At 47.2% G+C, this 15,397-nt stretch overlaps 1 protein-coding gene and 2 pseudogenes across 10 annotated transcripts; all 3 read left to right on the top strand.

The window, feature by feature from the left end:
• Positions 1 to 385: 385 nt before the first annotated feature.
• Positions 386 to 1,791, top strand: LOC103652051 (CNOT1_CAF1 pseudogene; annotated as a pseudogene). Its single transcript, NR_163435.1, has 6 exons — positions 386 to 485; positions 711 to 758; positions 887 to 1,015; positions 1,110 to 1,349; positions 1,425 to 1,571; positions 1,654 to 1,791. The product of NR_163435.1 is annotated as a CNOT1_CAF1 pseudogene (transcript).
• A 47-nt stretch (positions 1,792 to 1,838) lies between these two features.
• LOC103650281 (DUF3819 superfamily protein pseudogene) lies at positions 1,839 to 2,412 on the top strand (annotated as a pseudogene). Its single transcript, NR_163429.1, has 3 exons — positions 1,839 to 1,940; positions 2,009 to 2,104; positions 2,233 to 2,412. The product of NR_163429.1 is annotated as a DUF3819 superfamily protein pseudogene (transcript).
• An 8,344-nt stretch (positions 2,413 to 10,756) lies between these two features.
• Positions 10,757 to 14,354, top strand: LOC103650282 (DEAD-box ATP-dependent RNA helicase 7). 8 transcript variants are annotated; one of them, XM_035966260.1, is made up of 9 exons: positions 10,770 to 11,516; positions 11,597 to 11,738; positions 11,821 to 12,839; positions 12,927 to 13,081; positions 13,163 to 13,218; positions 13,327 to 13,498; positions 13,586 to 13,682; positions 13,769 to 13,863; positions 13,936 to 14,354. In XM_035966260.1, the coding sequence occupies exons 4-9, from the start codon at positions 12,933 to 12,935 to the stop codon at positions 13,955 to 13,957; spliced, it is 591 nt and encodes a 196-aa protein (XP_035822153.1). In that variant the 5' UTR covers positions 10,770 to 11,516; positions 11,597 to 11,738; positions 11,821 to 12,839; positions 12,927 to 12,932; the 3' UTR covers positions 13,958 to 14,354. The 8 variants fall into 8 exon arrangements, with proteins under 8 accessions (XP_035822151.1, XP_020405853.1, XP_008674113.1 ...); XM_035966261.1 differs by having other exon boundaries at positions 10,772 to 11,516; positions 11,821 to 11,899; positions 11,990 to 13,081; XM_020550266.3 differs by having other exon boundaries at positions 10,772 to 11,554; positions 11,625 to 11,738.
• The last annotated feature ends 1,043 nt before the right edge of the window (positions 14,355 to 15,397 follow it).

Here is a 15,397-nt window from a genome sequence, read left to right as displayed (position 1 = left end):
GCAAAGGAATTTAACGAGGTCATACAGGAACAGCATTATCCTTGGTTTGCACAATACATGGTCATGAAAAGGTATCATTCTCAATTACTGATTTTGTATAGATTTGTCTGACAATGCTGAGGTATACAAATCACTGCTCATCTTAACAGGGCAAGCATTGAACCAAATTTCCATGATCTGTATCTGAAGTTCTTTGATAAAGTAAACTCAAAATCCTTGAACAAGGAAATACTGAAAGCCACATATGAGAACTGCAAGGTTTTTGTTCTCTCCAATTCGTCTGCCCTGTTTTTATTTTTTGCTAGCCATTTTGTTTAAACTTGGATACTTTTGCTGCAGGTCTTGTTAAGATCAAACCTTATCAAATCTAGTTCCGAGGAGCGCTCCTTGCTAAAAACCTAGGCAGTTGGTTGGGAAAGTTCACCATTGGTAGGAATCAGGCACTAAGGGCTAAGGAGATTGATCCAAAATCTCTTATCGTGGAGGTACTGCTTCTCTGCATTAAACTCATTGGTAGTTGGAGACATGGAGTTCCAAAAGCTCCCTTAGGCTGTCTAGATCCTTTATTTAGTATTGCTCTATATTATTTAATATGATATTTCTGTTTCACCTGTATTTTTTGGTAAAATTTATGTGCTTCCTGAGGTGTACAATTCACTTCAATCGATTCAATTTGTCTGCTCATAATCTTTGGAGAATTTTTTCTTCAGGCATATGAGAAAGGATTGATGATTGCGGTCATACCATTCACTTCAAAGGTGTCCATTCCTGCTAACTTTTTTGTACAATATTTCTCCAAAGATTACAATCTGATTAAACTAGCTCAAAGAAAATCCAATTATTAACTTGGGTGCATCATGAGTCATGACCATTGGCTGCTCTGCATATCCTTGAACCTTGCCAGTCAAGTATCGCATATCGACCTCCAAATCCCTGGACCATGGGAATTCTAAGTCTACTTGCTGAAATTTATAATCTTCCAAACCTCAAGATGAATCTGAAATTTGATATTGAGGTCCTCAACATTCCTTTTTTTGATAGTTTCTTTATTGACTTTGTATCTGCGCTAGCTACCCATGGCCATGCTAAATGTTCTTTTGGGATTTCAGGTGCTATTTAAGAACCTTACTGTTGACATAAAGGATGTGAAACCAACTTCCCTGCTCAAAGATCGTCTGCGCGAAGTCGAGGGAAATCCAGATTTTTCAAATAAAGATGTTACTGCATCTCAAACCCCTGTGGTTGCAGAAGTCCCTTCAGGGACCATCCCTTCACTAACTCATATGGAACAACAACCTGAGATCAATATCACATCCCGAGCTATGAGCCTTCCAAATATACTTAATCAGGTTGGCTTTGAACTTCTGTATCGAATATGTGGTACACTCTTCTGCCATTATAGTTGGAATATATTTTCTTTGCAGTATGCTGCTCCTGTTCGTCTACCTACAAACAGCACGGTAGAAGATGACAAAGTTGCTCTGATGATGCCTGAGCAAGTGCCCTCGTTGACCCAGGTTTCGCCAGCACAAACACAATCAACATCACCATCTCCATTTTCTGTTAACCAGGTTAACTTAATGTTTTAACTGCTATTATTTATCTAAACAACTAGATTATGTTATATGATTTGTTTTCATTTGTGATATGTAGCTTATGGCGGCTATTCCACGTGAAGAGATACGTTTCAAAATAAATCCAAAGCTCGGCTCCCTTGGTCCACAAGTGCAATATAGCAAGTATGCCTCCAAGTTTCTGAAAGGAATTTGTTATATTTCATTTCGTATTTAATCTGAACTTCTTTTGTTGCTGATAAATTACTTGCTTTATCTATAATTATGGATTTGGTTTTGGATAAGGCTAACAGGGAGATAATACTCCCTGTTATTCAAAGAAGTGTGACCATAGCAAGCCGAACTACAAAAGAACTTATTCTGAAGGTTACTTTCTTACCTTCTTTGGTTTAAGATGTTAGTGTGATGATACTGTTGACACATATTTCTTGAAGGATTATGCACTGGAGTCTGATAACAATACGATAACTCGATCCGCACATTTGATGGTTGGAACATTAGCCGGAAGTCTGGCACATGTTACTTGCAAGGTATTTCTGCTTGAGGCCTTTGTACTGTTGATGCAGTGCTATACCTGCTTGTTGATTCTATTAACCCCTAACATTTTGTATCTGTTGAATACAACTAATAATTGTATTTCTCTTTTTCTCTGTTGTAGGAACCTCTTCGCGTTGCACTATATTCTAATCTACGGAATCTCATTCAGAACCTTATGAGCGGCAGTGAAACTATCGAGCAACTTATTCACACGCTAATCAATGATAACTTGGATCTTGGCTGTGCCATCATTGAGGTTGTGGCAACACGTCAGGTAGCTTCTTGACAATTCTAATTCTGCTGAACTAAGTACACCTTTGACTTCTCCTTAAGCAGATTTAAAAGCTTAAGGTTTACAATCCCAGATTGTTTTTACAATTCTAATGGAGTTGTCAGTTTTCTGGACATCTGACAATGATTACTCAAAAATAAACTATATCGTGTTCAAGGCTAGTTGCGTACTACCACTGTCCTGAAATGTAATCGATTTGAGTTTGTCCTAAGTAACTACATTAAGTTTGACCAAGTTCATAGAAAAGAGTATTAAGTATTAGTGGCATTGAGGAGATCAACTATAAAAATATATTTCATAAATGTATGAGTTGAAAATGATGTTCATCTATTATTGTAAATATTATTCTTCTCTATAAATTTGCCAAATTTAGGATAGTTTGACATAGAGCAACTCAAAAACATTATATTTCAGGATGGGTCTATTTATTATTAACATCTTCTGTCTGATCACCATTGGAAGTAGATCTGGCTTGGGGTATAGTAGATTGAATATAGAGGTACATGGGGTGTACAATATATAGACAAGGATCATCAAGTTTGACGTCGGCTACGTGGTCATGGTGACTAGCGGGAGGAACACCGGGCGTGTAGGAGTCATCAAGAACAGGGAGAAGCACAAGGGCAGCTTTGAGACCATCCACATGCTGCTTGGAGCTTTTTGCTATGTCTAGTTTTCTCCTATTTGTTATTTATTGTACAGGAAAACATAGAATAGAATTCAAATTTGGTGGTCGCAAAAGTGTGGAGACTTTAATTTATATATAGTTAGGCTTAACATTAGTGCAAACAGTTGTATTTTAGTTTAGATTTAGAGTACACTTATGTATGCGTTGTTTGACAATGCTTATGATATATTGAATGGTACTTATTTATATTATATTAATTATAATGTTGTTCAATATATGTGTATGTATATTTCTCTTTCAAATTATTATAACATGATATCTGAAAAATGATTATAAATTGAAGAATGTACTGTCGTGTAAGTCATTTCGTTTAAATCTTAACAAGACGGTTACCAAAATGTCTAATATCAGTCTCCTAAATAAGACGGTTTCTAAAACGTCCATTATTAGTCACCTAAATAAGATGGTTTTCCTATTGTAATCGTCTATTATTGTAGGATATTCGAGACGGTTTGATAAATACTTTATGACTTTTAATGTTTGTATTCTCTACGGTTCTTTAGAAGCAGTGTCTTAAAAAAACCTAATTCAAGACGGTTTATCGGATGAAATGACTTAAACAAATACCTTTTTCAGACGGTTTATCGGAAAAAATGACTTAAACAAATACCTTTTTCAGACGGTTATAAATTAAAAACTGTCTTATATAATATCTTTTAAGACGGTTTATAACCATCTTAAATGTGGGACATCTTTTGCGACTCCATCAAAATTGGACACTTCATAAGCGTCTTAATAACCGAAAATTAACCATCTCATATAGCATGATCTGTAGTAGTGATGTCTAGGTGTATATGCAGATGTAATTGTGGACATTACTCCACAACTCATCACACTCAATCAAAGATCCAAATCAGATAGGTATCATAAGAACAAAACAATCAAATTCATAGATATTTATAAAAATAGTTTTATTTTTGTTCCTAATTAGTAGGTCTCCTATTCCTAAAGGTCACTTTAGGCACAAGATTTTAAAGTGTGAAATCCAAGTTTGTCTTTAGAAGGAAAAAGGTAAGAATAATCAGAGTAAAGCGGAAGTAGATGTGAAAAGATTAAGAAATGTTTAGAAAGGATCAGAGTAGCAAAGGTAAGTAAGTATTGGTTGTCCAGTTCTATCTAGATTTCGTCCTACAGTCAACATTTCTCTGATACCACTTCTGTCACACCCGGGTTTTAGGGGCACCAAGACCCGGGCGCGAACATAATCACCAGGTGTGCTGGGACCAAGTCTCACACATATGATGAATCATGGCACAGGATCGAATGTCACATCTTTACTATATAATCGGAGTTCTATACAAAATAAATAAATAATTACATTATCAGGAGACAATGGTCCAGCAACTCAAAGTTGACTGGGAGACGACGACCTAGACCTCTCACGAACTCACCACAGCATCCTCCATGCGCCTCATCCTGTGGTACCTGTTCTTGACCTGTGGGGGGGTGTGAGACAGCAAGAGTGAGCTCACATACATTCATCGCTCAACAAGTTGTGGGGAATAATGTGCATGAACTCGCCAAAGGTGGGAGCTCACATGAAGTGTAAGGCTTACCAAAGAGGATGGTTAGAGCTGAGCATTGCTTTTAAAGTTGATCAAAATTTTATTAGCAATTACTAAGTATAAGTAAATACCAACATAATTAAGTAGTAGAACAAAAGTAATAACATCACCTGCGATGCAATGCATATGACAAATTGAATTTAGTTCCATAAGTTAATCATGTGAGGGTCCGAGCTACTCATGACCGTGAGCACGGCTAGTATACCAGTTTTACACTCTGCAGAGGTTGCACATCTTTACCCACAAGTCATGTTACCCATCAGCCACGAGGTTGTACGGGCCCCATACACCTCTACCAAGAAAGCGAGGCAGGGTAACACTACGAGGCCTTTACAAAGTTCCACTAGCTTCGGAAAACCTGCTACAGTTTATAGGAAGCTCCAATGCAGGTGTCGGGGACCACAATTAGGGGTACCCCCAAGACTCCTAATCTCAGCTGGTAACCCCCATCAGCACAAAGCTGCAAAGGCCTGATGGGTGCGATTAAGTCAAGGCTCGGTCCACTCGAGGGACACGATCTCGCCTCGCCCGAGCCTAGCCTCGGGCAAGGGCAGCTGACCCCGGAGGATTCACGTCTCGCCCGAGGGCCCCCTCAAGCAACGGACACACCTTCGGCTCGCCCGAGGCCCAGTCTTCGCCAAGAAGCAACCTTGGCCAGATCGCCACGCCAACCGACCGTATCGCAGAAGCATTTATTGCAAGGATGGCCTGACACCTTATCCTGACGCACACCCTTCAATCGACAGAGCTGAAGTGACAGCAGTCACTTCGCCGCTCCACTGACCGGCCTGACAAGAAGACAGCGCCGCCTGCGCCGCTCCGACTGCTGTGCCGCTCGACAGAGTGAGGCTGATAGCAGCCAAGTCCGGCTTCGGGCGCCATAGGAAGCTCCGCCTCGATCGCCCGACCCTAGGGCTCGGCCCCCGTCTCGGCCTCGGACGACGAACTCCGCCTCGCCTGACCCAGGGCTCGGACTCAGCCTCGGCTCCGGAAGACGATGAACTCCGCCTCGCCCAACCCCAGGGCTCGGACTCAGCCTCGGCTCCGGAAGACGACGAACTCCGCCTCGCCCCGACCCCAGGGCTCGGACTCAGCCTCGGCTCCGGAAGACGACGAACTCCGCCTCGCCCGACCCCAGGGCTCGGACTCAGCCTCGGCTCCGGAAGACGAGGAACTCTGCCTCACCCGACCCCAGGGCTCGGACTCAGCCTCGACTCCGGAAGACGACGAACTCCGCCTCACCCGACCCAGGGCTCGGACTCGACCTCGGAAGACAGACTCGACCTCGACCTCGGAGGAGCCACCGCCTCGCCCGACCCAGGGCTCGGACCGACCACGTCACAGGGGGGCATCATTACCCTACCCCTAGCTAGCTCAGGCTACGGGGAACAAGACCGGCGTCCCATCTGGCTCGCCTCGGTAAACAAATAATGATGGCACCCCACGTGCTCCATGACGACGACGGCTCTCAGCCCCTTACGGAAGCAAGGAGACGTCAGCAAGGACTCGACAGCCCCGACAGCTGTCCTTCCACAAGGCTCCAGCGCTCCTCCGACGGCCACGACATCACATGAACAGGGTGCCAAAACCTCTCCGGCTGCCACGACGGCATGTACTTAGGGCGCTAGCTCCTCTCTGCTAGACACGTTAGCACACTGCTACATCTCCTATTGTACACCTGGGCCCTCTCCTTACGCCTATAAAAGGAAGGTCCAGGGCACTCGTACGGGAGGGTTGGCCGCGCGGAGAGGACGGGACGGCGCGTGCAGGCCTCTCGCTCCCTCCCATGCAGACGCTTGTAACCCCCTACTGCAAGCGCACCCGACCTGGGCGCAGGACAAACACGAAGGCCGCGGGTTTCCCCTTTACGCCTGTCTCCTTGTTTCCCCCCTTCGTGCTCTGTCTCGCGCCAACCCATCTGGGCTGGGGCACGCGGCGACAATTTACTCGTCGGTCCAGGGACCCCCCGGGGTCGAAACGTCGATAGTTGGTGCGCCAGGTAGGGGCCTGTTGCGTGTTGACGAACAGCTTCCCGTCAAGCTCCAGATGGGTAGTCTCCAGCAACCTTTCCAGCCCGGGACGGTGCTCCGTTTCGGGAGTCTTGAGTTCATGTCCCTCGATGGTAGCTACGACATGATACTCCTTCCCCCGCCTCGCGACAGCGACAATGGCGGCCGACAACCCGCCCGCCGGCGGCAGAATCGATGACTTCTTCCCTATGTGGCGGAAGAACAACATTCAGGTTTGTCCCGTCGCCTCCCCCGCCGATGGAGGAAGAGGCAGGGCAACCAAGGCCAAGCAGGAGGCGGCACCTTGTCGGTTGTCGAGCGAGTCGACGGCGCCCCAACGGGGGACACGTCGGGCGTCGACCTCGCGTCTGAGACGAAGACGAGTGCCGTTTCCCCGCAACACGCCAACTCCAAGCGGACGGACGACGCCAGCACGCTCGCAAAGGACTTGCTGGGCGTCACCCTCGTACCTGAGACTACGGTGCAGTCTGCCCCGTCGACCAATAGGTACCTACCGATTCCCATCTCGTGCCTTTTGGATTCAGCCTCGACCCACCAAGCGACTTCGCTTCGATGGAAGCCTTCATAGAGGCTTGTCCAAACCCTCTGGGGTACAGTGTGCGGTCACCCTAGGACCGGCTGACGGCCGTCTCGACCTACGGGCCCTCGGGTTCCGAGGAAGATGACGAGCCCGACTTTTGTTGGGATTTCTCCGGACTTGGTAACCCCAGTGCCATGCGGGACTTCATGACCGCATGCGACTACTGCCTTTCCGATTGTTCCGACGGTAGCCGCAGCTTCGGCGACGAGGACTATGGCCCAAGTCGTGAATGTTTCCACGTCGATCTAGGGGGTCCCGGCGAAGGCAACCATTTTGGTATATCGGAAAACGGTGATCCTCATAGGCATGCGCCTCGCGTTGACATCCTTCGGGAGCTAGCTGTGGTCCCAGTCCCTGCGGGGGGTCAGGACGCACAGCTCAAGAAAATCCGCGAGATGAAGGCCAGGCTCGACGAGGGAGCAGGAACACTTGAGCCATTCCGGTGGAACATTGGGCGGGAATGGGCAGACCAGGCTCCGGCCGGAGAAGCGCGTCATCTACCCCAGGGCATCCAGCACCGCATTGCCGACGACATCGGGGCAAGGCCACCGCTGGCTTCTAGTGGGGTCGGCCAGAACCTGGCTGCAGCAGCGATACTTCTCCGCGCGATGCCGGAGCCATCAACCACCGAAGGGCGGCGTATCCAGGGAGAGCTCAAGAATCTCCTGGAGGATGCCGCGGTCCGACGGGCCGAAAGCTCTGCCTCCCGAAGGCAGGGGTACCCCTCGGAGCATCGCGCCGCGACTTCCCGATTCATGCGGGAAGCCTCGGTCCACACCGGGCGCACGCGCAACACAGCGCATGCGGCCCCGGGTCGCCTCGGCAACGAGCACCACCACCGCAACCGTCGAACCCACCTTGACGAGAGGGTGCGCCGAGGCTACCACCTCAGGCGTGGGGGACGCTACGACAGTGGGGAGGATCGGAGTCCCTCGCCCGAACCACCCGGTCCGCAGGCTTTCAGCCGGGCCATACGACAGGCGCCGTTCCCGACCCGGTTCCGAACCCCGACTACTATCACAAAGTACTCGGGGGAGACGAGGCCGGAACTGTGGCTCGCGGACTACCGGCTGGCCTGCCAACTGGGTGGAACGGACGATGACAACCTCATCATCCACAACCTCCCCCTGTTCCTCTCCGACACTGCTCGAGCCTGGCTAGAGCATCTGCCTCTGGGGCAGATCTCCAACTGGGACGACCTGGTCCAAGCCTTCGCCGGCAACTTCCAGGGCACGTATGTGCGCCCTGGGAACTCCTAGGACCTCCGAAGCTGCCGCCAGCAGCCGGGAGAGTCTCTCCGGGACTACATCCGGCGATTCTCGAAGCAGCGCACCGAGCTACCCAATGTCATCGACTCGGATGTCATCGGCGCGTTCCTCGCCGGCGCCACTTGCCGCGACCTGGTGAGCAAGCTAGGTCACAAGACCCCCACCAGGGCGAGCGAGCTGATGGACATCGCCACCAAGTTCGCCTCTGGCCAGGAGGCGGTTGAGGCCATCTTCCAGAAGGACAAGCAGCCCCAGGGCCGCCAGCCGGAAGATGTCCCCGAGGCGTCCGCTCAGCGCGGCACCAAGAAGAAAGGCAAGAAGAAGTCGCAAGCGAAACGCGACGCCGCCGACGCGGACCTTGTCGCCACCGCTGAGTACAAGAACCCTCGGAAACCTCCCGGAGGCGCCAATCTCTTCGACAAGATGCTCAAGGAGTCGTGCCCCTATCATCAGGGGCCCGTCAAGCACACCCTTGAGGAGTGCGCCATGCTTCGGCGCCACTTTCACAAGGCCGGGCCACCTGTAGAAGGTGGCAGGGCTCACAACAACGATAAGAAGGAGGATCACAAGGCAGGAGAGTTCCCCGAGGTCCACGACTTCTTCATGATCTACGGTGGGCCAGTGGCGAACGCCTCGGCACGGCACCGCAAGCAAGAGCATCGGGAGGTCTGCTCGGTAAAGGTGGCGGCGCCAGTCTACCTAGACTGGTCCGACAAGCCCATCACCTTCGACCAGGGCGACCATCCCGACCGCGTGCCGAGCTCGGGGAAATATCCGCTCGTTGTCGACCCCGTCATCGGCAACGTCAGGCTCACCAAGGTCCTCATGGACGGAGGCAGCAGCCTCAACATCATCTACGCCGAGACCCTCGGGCTCCTGCGGATCGATCTGTCCTCGGTCCGGGCTGGCGCGGCGCCTTTTCACGGGATCATCCTCGGGAAACGCGTCCAGCCCCTCGGACAACTCGATCTACCCGTCTGCTTTGGGACTCCCTCCAACTTCCGAAGGGAAACCCTCACGTTTGAGGTGGTCGGGTTCCGAGGAACCTACCACGCAGTGCTGGGGAGGCCATGCTACGCCAAGTTCATGGCCGTCCCCAACTACACCTACCTCAAGCTCAAGATGTCGGGCCCCAACGGGGTCATCACCATCGGCCCCACATACCGGCACGCGTACGAATGCGACGTGGAGTGCGTGGAGTATGCCGAGGCCCTCGCCGAATCCGAGGCCCTCATCGCCGACCTGAAGAGCCTCTCCAAGGAGGCGCCAGACATGAAGCGCCATGCCGGCAATTTCGAGCCAGCAGAGACGGTCAAATCCGTCCCTCTCGACCCCAGCAACGACGCCTCCAAGCAGATCTGGATTGGCTCCGAGCTCGACCCCAAATAGGAAGCGGTGCTCGTCGACTTTCTCCACGCAAACACCGAAGTCTTTGCGTGGAGTCCCTCGGACATGCATTTTAAGACACACATTTTAAGACAGATATCAGTGCATTTTATAGAAGCGACTTTTATCATATGGTGATGAGTAAGGTAAGACGGTTTGTTGGAGATCCGTCTTTAATAAAGAAGTGTTTTGAGACAGTTACATCGTAATAACTGTCTTATATTGATTTAAGACGGATTGTTATTGGAATCCGTCTCAAATAAATATACCTTTTGAGTCATTAAAATTGCAAGAATTGTCTTAGATTCTGGTTAGTATTAGACATTTCTGTATATGAAACATCTCAATTAAAAATATTATTAGAGTCACTATAAGAACTGTCTTTGATGTTAGTGAGTATACTAGACACTTCTAAATATGAAACCGTCTTCGTATGATATTTCTGATAAGATGTATTGTAAAAAACGTAGTAAATAGTGAATTCGTCTTAGTTTGATGATATATATGATATAAATGTAAAATTTAGCTCTGTAACTTGATATAGATGATAAATGGACCCACATGCAAACCGATAATTAATGTCCCACAACGGACCTAAGTAATCATTTTGTTTTATTTCCTATCATTTAGTTACCAACGGTTGTATTTCCTATGATTTTACTTTATTGAGGTGTAATTTTTTATTATTCTAATTCTTATTATAATTTCTATCATGCGCGTATATGTTCTAATAAATAGAAAAGTGTGAACATGTGGCAGAGTCTAAGTAATTCCATGTACACTATGTCGTGGGCTTATGATTGAATTAGAGAAATAAAGTTCAACCCTAGAAAACTCTGGCATCCTCATGCCAAATCAGCCGCTAGGGCTGCATTCATCCACCTCGTGCTTATCGCCTACCCCAACTCCGACTCCTGCTCGTCTCGTCGCTCGCCGCTCGCCGCCTCGTCCAGCTCTCTCCGCCCCTCCGGACTAGCCTAGCCCCTCCCGCTCACCGCGTCGTCTCCAGAATCTGGCCTACGACCGTTGACGGCTGGTGCCCCCTCCGGCGATCGGTGGTCATGGTCCGTCCTTGCTCACCCCGTTCGGATCCGCTATGCGCGAGCCTCCCCTTCCCTAATCACGCGCCCCCCTGCCCCAGCGATCCGCAGCTGCCGCCCCCTGTCCCACCGATCCGCGGCTGCCGCCTCCTCCTTCCCCTAATCACGCCCCCCGGTCCCGTTGATCCATAGTTGTCGCCTCCCCCAACCCCTAATCACGCGCGTCTCGCTCCCGCCGATCCGCGGATCGGCTCTGCTCCAACCCTCCTCCGTCCCTGAGATGCAAGCGAGCACCACGGGGGATTTCTCCCTTGAGGTGTTGCCTGAGAGGTGCTGCTGACCGAGTAGCATCATTGAAGAGTTACTGTCGAGCACTTGGATTATGTGATCGATGTGCAGAGAAGTGGTTCCAAGGGCACAAGTGTGCCAACACGGTGCAACTTCACACCATTGAGGAAGTCTAGGATTTGCTCACCTTGGATGAAGCTACAGTGGAAGTCATTGAACCAACAGAGGAACTGATGATGGTTGTCGTATCCCTGTCTAATGCGGCATGGTCCGGATCTGACACAATATCAACCATGAGATTACAGGGTCAGATTCAGCAACATAATCTCTTGGTTCTTATTGATTCAGGGTCTTCACATACTTTCCTCAATGACAGTCGTCGACCACTATTGTTTGGAGTCCAAGAATTGACAACACTAATTACAGTTTAGGTTGCTAATGGCCAAGTTATTACCTGCTCACACCACCTTCCAGCAGCTCAATGGACCATGTAAGTTTATCAATTTTCAGCATCTCTCAAGTTTTTGACTCTACCATCGTTTGATTTGGTGGTTGGTATGGAATGGTTGCAGCGGTATAGCCCGATGAGAGTGGATTGGACAAACATGTGGATGGTTATTTCTTACCAGGAAAATACTATCTACCTTCAGGGTATCAGGTCTTCCTTACTAGTGGGAATGGTGGTGGAATTATTGTTACTATCTGAAACATCATTATCCACATCTAACTCTAGCATAGCAGCTGTTGCAGTGGATTCCAGAGTGCAAGCTGTACTCGACAGTTATCCTAGCATTTTCATCGATCCAGTGGGACTCCTACCAACCCGCCCGTGTGATCATTCAATTTCATTGATCCCCGGTGCCCAGCTGTTCCACATAAGGCCATACCGTTACCCTCCAACCCTCAAAGATGAAATTGAAACTCAAGTTAAGGAAATGCTATCCCAGGGGGTGATACGAAAGAGCAGCAGCCCCTTTGCATCTCCAATTCTCTTGTCAAAAAGAAAGACCACTCATGGCGATTCTGTGTAGATTACCGTTATTTGAATGCCACGACGGTGAAGAGTAAATACCCTATGCTGATATTCGATCAGTTCTTTGTGCTCAGGCACTAGGCATGTAGAGGTATTTTTTGTTGTTATTTTCTCTTTATGTGGATGTGGTTACAAGGCTGTTGACAAAATATTACTACTCCATCGTCCTCCCTCTCACCCATAAGATATTTGATATATTACTTTGTCCAGTCGATGCAGCTTACAAGGCTGTTGACAAAATAATCCAGGTTTGTTGGCACACTTTTAATCTTTCTTGTACGGGTACACTACTTCTAACAATGGAATATGAATGTTGTTTTTTGCGCAAAAGTTGCCTGGCTTTTAGCATCGTTTGATGGGTGAGGACACACATCGCCTCCAAATACTAGAACGCTAGGGATATTTGTTCTCTCAAATAAAGCTTTACCTGTTATATTATATAATACTTCCGTAAGAAGAGCTGTTAGTGGCTGGAGTGAATAGAATTTGGTTGGTCAGTGCCTCCAAGTTGTTTTATAGGACTTTCATATTTGGTCGGTGCCAGATTGGGTGAATAAGGTAAGATCATTTTATAGGACTTTCATATTTTTAAATATTTTTTTGACTATTTTTGTGAGCTAACAATTTGATTTGGAATTATTGTAGCTCTCTATGAGGTTTCTGAAAGTTGACAGGAAAACAGTTGATCTTGTCGGTAATGAGAAACTGAAGGCCAGTGCATCTGTTAAGCACCTTGCTCTTCCTTGTAACAAGGCAGCAACGGCACAAGTTATTCCAGACATTATCCGATGTTATAGCCAGTATGTACTACCCCATAGATGGTTGTTTTTCAGTATGCTGTTTGATTTCCAATGACTTCGCTAAACTTTTCTGTGCTTCAGTGGAGGTCGAACCATCATCTTCACTGAGACGAAGGATTCTGCATCAGAGCTTTCTGGTTTGATTCCTGGATCCCGTGCCTTGCATGGAGATGTAGCGCAAGCGCAGCGTGAAGTATGTGAATTCTTCTTCGATTTAATAACATTGGCAATCATTTGATTTTCAGGTAATACTGGTGTTGCTGTCATGCTTTATGAGCCCAGATATAAGCACAGTGTCAGCAGACTAGAAAGGGAGTCTGGGGTTAAATTTGAGCATATCTCTGCGCCACAACCCACTGATGTAGCACAATCTGCTGGCAGTGAAGCTGCAGATGCCATTGCGAGTGTGTCAGACAGGTAAGATATTTCCATCATCATTTTGGGACAATCATGTTTCTTTTGTTTATTGATTTGTCATTAAGAATGTGGATGTGTGTCGTGCAGTGTTATTCCTATCTTCAGGCAGCAAGCAGAGCAGTTGCTAAGCTCTTCCAGTCTGTCTGCAGCTGACTTGCTTGCCAAAGCACTTGCGAAGGCAGTTGTAAGATGCTTACACGTTCAGCTTTTCCAGGTTTTTGCTCTGCTCTAGATATTGGCAGTTGGAACTAACAGAAATATGTGTCTTAGGGTTACACGGACATAAAGAAAAGATCATTGTTATCTTCCTTGGAGGATTACAGTACACTACATCTTCAAACTGGCAGACCGATGTGGTCACCTGGGTAAGTGACTGGTAATTTGTGCTTCTGGTTCATGAGTGTTCTGATTAAATGGAAATCCTTCTCTGCCTATAGGTTTGCTATAACATTCCGGTGATCGTGTTTCTTCTTCGTCGGGGTCATATTTGTTCCCATTGGTGTTATCTTCAGTTTGACGTCGGCAACGTGGTCATGGTGACCGGCGGGAGGAACACCGGGCGTGTAGGAGTGATCAAGAACTGGGAGAAGCACAAGGGCATCTTCGAGGTCATCGACGTGCTGCTTGGAGTTTTTTGCATGCTATGTCTAGTTTTCTCCTATTTGTTGTACAGGAAAACATAGAATGGAATTCAAATTTGGTGGTCGCAAAAGTGTGGAGACTTGAATTCATATAAAGTTAGGCTTAACATTAGTGCAAACAATTGTATTTTAGTTTAGATTTAGAGTACACTTATGTATGCCTTGTTTGACAATGCTTATTTATGATATATTGATTGGTACTTATTTATATTATATTAATTATAATGTTGTTCAATATATGTGTATGTATATTTCTCTTTCAAATTATTATAACGTGATGTCTGAACAAATGATTATAAATTGAAAAATATACTGCCGTGTAAGTCATTTCGTTTAAATCTTAATAAGACGGTCACCAAAATGTCTAATATCAGTCTCCTAAATAAGACGGTTTCTAAAACGTCCATTATTAGTCACCTAAATAAGATGGTTTTCCTATTGTAATCGTCTATTATTGTAGGATGTTCGAGACGGTTTGATAAATACTTTATGACTTTTAATGTTTGTATTCTCTACAGTTCTTTAGAAGCAGTGTCTTAAAAAAACTTAATTCAAGACGGTTTATCGGACAAAATGACTTAAACAAATACCCTTTTCAGACGGTTTATCAGATAAAATGACTTAAACAAATACCTTTTCCAGACGGTTATAAATTAAAAACTGTCTTACATAATATCTTTTAAGACGATTTATAACCATCTTAAATGTGAGACATCTTTTGCGACTCCATCAAAATTGGACACGTCATAAGCGTCTTAATAACTAAAAATTAACCGTCTCATATAGCATGATCTGTAGTAGTGATGCCTGGCATACCGAGGGAGGTCGCCGAGCACTCACTGGATATCCGAGCTGGAGCCCGACCCGTGAAGCAGCCTCTGCGCCGATTCGACGAAGAAAAGCGCAGAGCCATAGGCGGGGAGATCCACAAGCTGATGGCAGCAGGGTTCATCAAAGAGGTATTCCATCCCGAATGGCTTGCCAACCCTGTGCTTGTGAGAAAGAAAGGAGGGAAATGGCGGATGTGTGTAGACTACACTGGTCTGAACAAAGCATGTCCGAAAGTTCCCTATCCTCTGCCTCGCATCGACCAAATCATGGATTCCACTGCTGGGTGCGAAACCCTGTCTTTCCTCGATGCCTACTCAGGGTATCACCAAATCAGGATGAAAGAGTCCGACCAGCTCGCGACTTCTTTCATCACACCTTTCGGCATGTACTGCTACGTTACTATGCCGTTTGGTTTGAGGAATGCGGG

The sequence above is a fragment of the Zea mays genome, chromosome 3 (assembly GCF_902167145.1).
Source record: "Zea mays cultivar B73 chromosome 3, Zm-B73-REFERENCE-NAM-5.0, whole genome shotgun sequence".
Lineage (NCBI taxonomy): Eukaryota > Viridiplantae > Streptophyta > Magnoliopsida > Poales > Poaceae > Zea > Zea mays.
Note: the sequence above shows the minus strand (reverse complement) of the source record. Positions and strands in the feature narration are given on the sequence as shown.